This window comes from Besnoitia besnoiti, chromosome V, assembly GCF_002563875.1.
Source record: "Besnoitia besnoiti strain Bb-Ger1 chromosome V, whole genome shotgun sequence".
Classification (NCBI taxonomy): Eukaryota; Apicomplexa; class Conoidasida; order Eucoccidiorida; family Sarcocystidae; genus Besnoitia; species Besnoitia besnoiti.
In genome coordinates this window covers 2,907,332-2,913,582 of record NC_042360.1, presented here as the reverse complement: position 1 = coordinate 2,913,582, position 6,251 = coordinate 2,907,332, and the positions used below count along the sequence as shown (strand labels likewise).

Below are 6,251 nucleotides of genomic sequence, written 5' to 3'. Positions count from 1 at the left end.
GATCGACCCCGTCCTTGTTGTCATCATGAGCGTGGTGTACGACTGCTCGCCAGTGTTGCATCAGCACTGGTTTTCTAACTTGCCGTCCCTTTTGGAATCCATGACAAAGTAGCGTGAATCAAAGACACTATAGCTGCGGCGTTGTACCCGTGTCAGTTTTCGGTTTTGGATGTTTCCTCTCTCGGTGAACATTACCCGGTACCATACGCTTTTTAATGCGGTCGTCCGCTGTTTGAGCCTCGCAAAAACAGTGGGATTCAGCAGCCTAACATGCTTTTCCTGGCATTTGGATGAAGAGCGTCCGCACCGCGTATGAATTATGTCGGGTTCACAATCCTGTACTTCCCGAACCTTCCGACAGCTGAGCAGAGCTGATGAGCTGCCGTTGAGCGGTAATTGACGAGAGCGGCGGCTGCTGACACGCAGTCACGCCGAACGCTCACTGAGTAGTAGGTACCTTCTGTCACACGTACCAACTCCGCACAAGGCGAATGAACCAAGAAAAGCGTTTCCCCGACATCTCAGCTCACGGAAGCCAAACGCATATCGCTCTGCGATATCTGAGGTCATTGTGTCTCGGTACGTGCCACATGCATGCCACACAAGCCAACGCATGGTCCTCGAGAGCTCTTCCTGGCGTGCGACCTTCGCGTAAACGTGTGACAAGTGAAAGGTCTATCTTTCAAGTTTGGTACGAGAACGCCGGCACCTTGACGCGAAGAGTACCCCTGCTACGCCGAAATATTGACGATCTCTGCAGCGAGCCTCAGGAACGACCCTATTCAAAAACTCTTAGACGAACGCCCGAGGCGTCGTGACTCCCCATAGCCACTCGAACTGCGTCGATGTGGCAGTGAGGCATGCGCCGCATGCAACAACATCTATCTTCGCAAGCCTTACGTAAACGTCGTGTCTCGTGAAGGCGTTGCAGAACTTTGCATACGAACAGCAGACACCCCTTCTAGGTCGATATCCCGTCGCCACAGAAGTGAACTCCCGCTTTTCAGAACCTGTAATCCTCCCTTACTATTGTCGGCAGGTTGTGTCTTGCGCAACTGCAACTACGGACCGACGTCGCTAAAAAATAAGAGGCATGCAAGCGCGGCGCGTTTCGCCTCGATGCTCATGTGCATCTGAGATTTTTGAGTAATCGCGAGCCCCAGGCGAAACAAACGGAGATACGCCTCTTCGAGTCGAAGCATTTTTCTCCATCTCTGGGATCGAAGAGTTCCAGAGCTCCCCACGTTGCCCCCCGCTATTCTTTTCTTAACTTGCAAAGGGCCGCCAGCCCAGACCTAGTCGAATTCGGTCTAGCGACCTGCCCTCCTTCAACTTGCAGCACTCCTCTGCGGCAGATTCTCGTTTTTTCCGGTCCTGCAAGAGCCTGCATTTGTGCGGGGGTCTTTCTTTCTACTTCTATGTCACAGACATTTGCTTTGAAGAAATGCCTCCGCACAAAAAATCCGCCGCTGCTGGTCAACCCGCCGTGGTGTTGAGAGGTGCCCCCGGCTGGTCGGCGTACCACGAGCGTCAGTTCGGCACCACGCGTTGGAATTCCATCCTCAGCGCCCTGGCAAGCGAGGGCAGATTCGCTGCCTTCATTGCCTCAGCCGAATGCAGCGAAGGCCCGAGCCGCTGCAGAAAAAACCCTTCGGCGGCTGCGCCGCTTCTCCCTCAGGGAAAGGAATCCGACGAAGACACGCGGTGTACATACACCTCGACAGACGGCGACAAGAGGGAGGACGATGCGGAAGTCGAAAACGACACCCTAGAAGGCGCTTCTTCCTGTCTTTTGCGGGACTTCTCGGATCCGCGCGCTCGAGGCACGGAATCTGGAAAGCTGTCGAGGTACTTTCACCAGCAGCCACAAGTCTTCTCTGATCGCGTGCGGGATGAGCTGGTCGCGTTTCTCCGCCTACATCCCAGCGGCTTGCCTTCTCCAAACGTCTTCCTCGTGGCCCCCAAATCAGGCGCTGACAACGGCGTGCGAGAAATGGCCTCGCAGCGTCTGGCGCCGCCGGCACAAAGCGAGCCCAGCCATGCCGACACGAAAAAAGACGAGCTCCTCTCCCCAGACGGAAGCGCTTTTAGTCACACGCAGAGCTGTCATGATTCCTCCTCTTCTCCTGCGTGTGCGTGTTCATCTGCCTCGTCACTTTCAGTTCTTGGGTCTTCCCCACGGGAGCACTCTCCGTGTGACGCGTCCCCCCTACTGCCACTTCCTCAGCTTCTCAGTGTGCCTCGTTGTCGCCTGATCGCCCTTCTTCCTCGCCTCCGTCCTCGTTTCTGGGTTCATCGACTGCGGCCTCCTCGCCTGCGCCGTCGCCGTGTGCAGCGGCCTCTGCGACCTCCGCCGCCTCGCCGTCGCCCGATGAGGCAGAGCAACTGACGCGCAGCGACCAAGAAATTGCGTGGCTGAAACGCCTGGAAAAGGAGCGTGCGTACTACCTAGGTAAGCTTTCGTCTCTTGAGAGTGCTTTGCCTGTCGCGGGCTTCTTTCGTGTAGATGCTGTGTGAACCTGCTTCTTCTGTGGAGCCAGACCTTGGCGTCGTCCCCTGCATGCCAAAGTGCTGCTTTTCTGAGCTGAACAGCAGCCTTGCGAGTGCGTGGGACTCGTGTTCTTCTTTGTTCCTTGCCCTGTTTTTTCCTTGTCGCGTCTGCATGTGTCGCAGCCCCTGCGAGATGAAGAGCGTTTGTCTTATCCGCGCTCGTGTGACTTTTAACGTTTTCTGTTTTCTGCGGATCTCTTCTGTCTGTCGCTCTTTCAGACGGGGCGTCGGCTTTCGCTGCCTGCTCCCTCCTCGTCTCTCCGGGCGACCGGGTTCTCGATCTCTGCGCGGTAGGCGTGCCTTGCTCGCCCGTTTTCCCACATTCGGCTGAGTCCGTCTGTCTCATTTCCCGTGCAAGTGCTGTTTCTGGGGTCAGTTGTCTGCCTACCGTTCAGGCTTATCCCTAATAAATAGGATTTCTCTATCCATATATGTATGTATATTTATATATCTATTTATCCATACATTTCATATATCGTTATATACTGATATATGTGTCTATTTATATGCCTCGACCTGGACGTCCGCATGCGGCCGTGCATGATTTTTTCACTATGCCGTGCGCAGGCTTTTGTCTTCGACAGAGCTGTCGCTGTGCATTTTGAGAAGTACGTTTTGCTCGTGTGCGTCAGTGAGTAGCGGAGTGTGTGCGGCTCGCTGCGATGTTCTGTCGCAGGCGCCTGGGGGCAAGTCCTTAGTTTTAGCGAGTATGCTGTTTCCTCAATCGGTCGCATCTCCTCCCGCGCCGAGGCCCGCACACACGTCACGAAAGGCGAAAGACGCCGGCCTCCTCGTCTGCAACGAGGCGAGCCGCCCGCGCATGGAACGGTAAAAACGAGAGAGAAAAGCCAGAGTGAGAGGCAGCTGTTGACACGGAGACGAGGCACACGCATCCCTTCTATCGATCTGTTGAACATCTTCATCGACTGATGCTTCTATCGGCTATCAGCTATCAGTAAATCCATTACCATACTTGTCGACCTGTATATATGTGCAGCTAATGATAGGTATTTAGCTATTGATCCCTTTGGCTACTTGTCAATTTCTCTTCATCAATCCATATCGATGTACTGATCTTTGTGTGTAGGCACTACGTTTGTGTGAAGGAAGGGACTCTTTGCAGACAGTTCGCTACAGAGTTCCTTGCTCTCGCGAGCCTGCGCATCACTCCCTCGCTCGCTGTTCTCTGTGGAAGCGCCGCACGCACGCGAAGGGCCTTCGCAACGTTCATGTCCATTTCCTCTCTGCTCGGCTTTTTTCACTTCAGGCTGCAGAAAGTTCTCAAGACCTTTCTTCCGCAAGAGGTCACAAAAAAGTACGATGCGTTTCCGCGCCATTCGACGAGAATGCCGTCCTCACCCATGCGTCCAGAGAGGCATCCACCAACGCGTCGCTGCGCTGGCTGCGCGTCTGCTCGCTGTCTGTTCACACGCTAGAGGACTAGGCCTTCGCCTCCATTCTGCATGCATGGCGAGGGTCGCACAAGGAATGCGTCGTCACTAGCAGCCTGCAGGCGGCGAGCGACTGCTTCTCTCGCTCCTGTACTTGCGCAGTCCTCTGTATTCAAGCATCCTACATAAATATGTATATGCATTTGTATACACGCACACATATATATTTTTATATATGCATATATATATATATATATACAAGGCTATAGGTATGTATATTGCTGTTCCACGGTTCACCCCTAGTGTGCGTGTGGCGAGGGACGCACGCTGCGGTCTCAAACATGTGTCTCTCTTCTGCGTCCCTGCTCGCTTTTGGCGTTGTGAAGAGAATCTCGAGAGGGTCGCTGTTGGTTGATTTCTTGACCTTTGCGCAGGCGCCTCGTTCACGTCACCTGCGCCAGCGGGACTAAAGGCGGATCTTACGGTAGGCTCCGCGACGCTGCAGAGAGCAGCGGTCTTTCTGTGATTGTGCGGACCCAGATTTCCGCCCTGTCTCCGCGCGCGCCTCGCAAAGTCTTCACTCCTTTCGTTTTTTCTCGCGCCACCAGCAGACGAAGCCCGACACGCTCGATCGGCGCATTTACCCCTGAGGCGCCCCAACGGCGAGGTGGGGACTCCTGCACCAGATTTTGAAGGTCTTTTGGGGTGACCGCATTCCAACTCGTTTGTGCTTTTTTTGACCCACGCCATGTTAAGTGCGCTACGTGGAGTGGTGTACAGCAAGTATTTGAGGAACTGAACTGCGTCTGGCTTGCTTCTTCAGAGCGCTTCGCCCCGTTCGACAAAATCCTCGTCGACGCGCCCTGCTCATCCGACCGGCATCTGCTCAGACAGGGCCGCAGCGCCCTCGCGACGTGGGCGACAGGTGCGGCTCGTCACACGGGGCCGCTGGGCAGACGCGCGCGTCTCGAGACAGGAGACCCTAAATCCTAAACTGCGGAGTCCACCGGCTGAAGAACCGACGCACTGTGGGCGCCAAAGGCCCCGACTGGAGCCGAACCGCCATCCCTGCACAATTATGCGCCCTGAAGTTTGACCGAACGGCGGCGGCGCTCTGCGGAGCCGAACTTTGGCGTGCCTGCGTCGCTTGCACTCGCGGTGCCTGCTGCAGGCCCGCGAACGAGCCCAGCGCGCCAGCTGTCAGCTGGGTTTTCGTTGTGCCGAGATCTGGAATTGATTTCGGGTTCTGCGTGCAGCGTACCGCACGCGGGGTGTGCCTGTGTCCTCTCGTGTTCTCTAAAGTCGCATTTTGTGACCCGATCGAGGCCACTTTGACGCGCGTCGTTGCCTCTCCTTCGGCCGCAAGCTGCGCCGCCGCCACTGGGTTTCTGCATCTCCCGTTTCGCTCTGTGCAGGCGTGCCGAAGGCGCATGCAGAGCGCCAGCTGCAGCTGCTGAAGAGCGCGCTGAATCTGCTTCGTGTGGGCGGGGTCCTGATCTACTCAACTTGCGCGCTTTCAGACGCTGAAAATGAGAAGGTAAGCGAGCGCGCCATGGAGGGGTTTGAGAGCGGCCGCGAGAGGCCAAGGGTTTAGGGTCTTTTTTCCGTGGGGGCGGGCCGTCGCCCATGGAGCTCCGCTGTGTGTGGCTTTCTCGCTCTTCTTTAGGTCGTTGAGAAGCTTTTGAAACTCTGCGGCGGGAGCGTGAAGGAGTGCGAGCTGACGTCGGATCCCCACTCGCCGTCGGGCAGTTCAGCCGCGGCGCGCGGCTTCGCGGGTGTCGTTACGAGTGCCTCACCAGAGGGCGCGGCGCCAGCGATCGCTGTGACAGCGCAGCTGCCTCCAGGGAGAGAACGGACGGCCGCAGTTTCGCCGAGTGCGAGTCTAGAGAATCGAGAGCCGACGTCCCTCTGGTTTGTTGAAAGACGCGAAAGAGGATCTATCATTCTTCCCGACACGCCCGCCGGCTTCGGGCCCCTGTTCATGTGCAAACTGCAGCTCGTGGCGCCGCTCAAGAAGCAGCTGTAGACGCTGGGTTCGTATCTTTGCGTGGGAAGATGGCGGACACCTTTGCGGCGCGCTTCGCCTCTCACGGGAAGACCCGGAGGCAGCGCGTTGGCGCGGAAGTCCAGCCGCCGCAGCTTGTCGAGTCTCCTAAAGTGTTTAGGGTTTAGGGGCTTGCGGTGTTCCAGGCGCGAAGCCGAGTGTGCGGTGTCCGTACACCGCGCAGCGGACCGGCGGAGCAAACTTGAGTGAAGACAACTTGCGTCAAAAAAAGTCTTTTGCAGCCACTCGATGACGCGGAAGAGCGT

At 56.5% G+C, this 6,251-nt stretch overlaps 1 protein-coding gene across 1 annotated transcript; it reads left to right on the top strand.

Moving 5' to 3' along the window:
- Positions 1-1,444: 1,444 nt before the first annotated feature.
- On the top strand, positions 1,445-5,967 carry BESB_062410 (NOL1/NOP2/sun family protein; the record flags this gene model as incomplete). The annotated part of the gene is made up of 9 exons (XM_029364655.1): positions 1,445-2,132; positions 2,228-2,452; positions 2,770-2,840; positions 3,227-3,378; positions 3,818-3,865; positions 4,376-4,425; positions 4,765-4,866; positions 5,357-5,478; positions 5,608-5,967. The coding sequence occupies 9 exons, from the start codon at positions 1,445-1,447 to the stop codon at positions 5,965-5,967; spliced, it is 1,818 nt and encodes a 605-aa protein (XP_029219363.1).
- Positions 5,968-6,251: the final 284 nt, after the last annotated feature.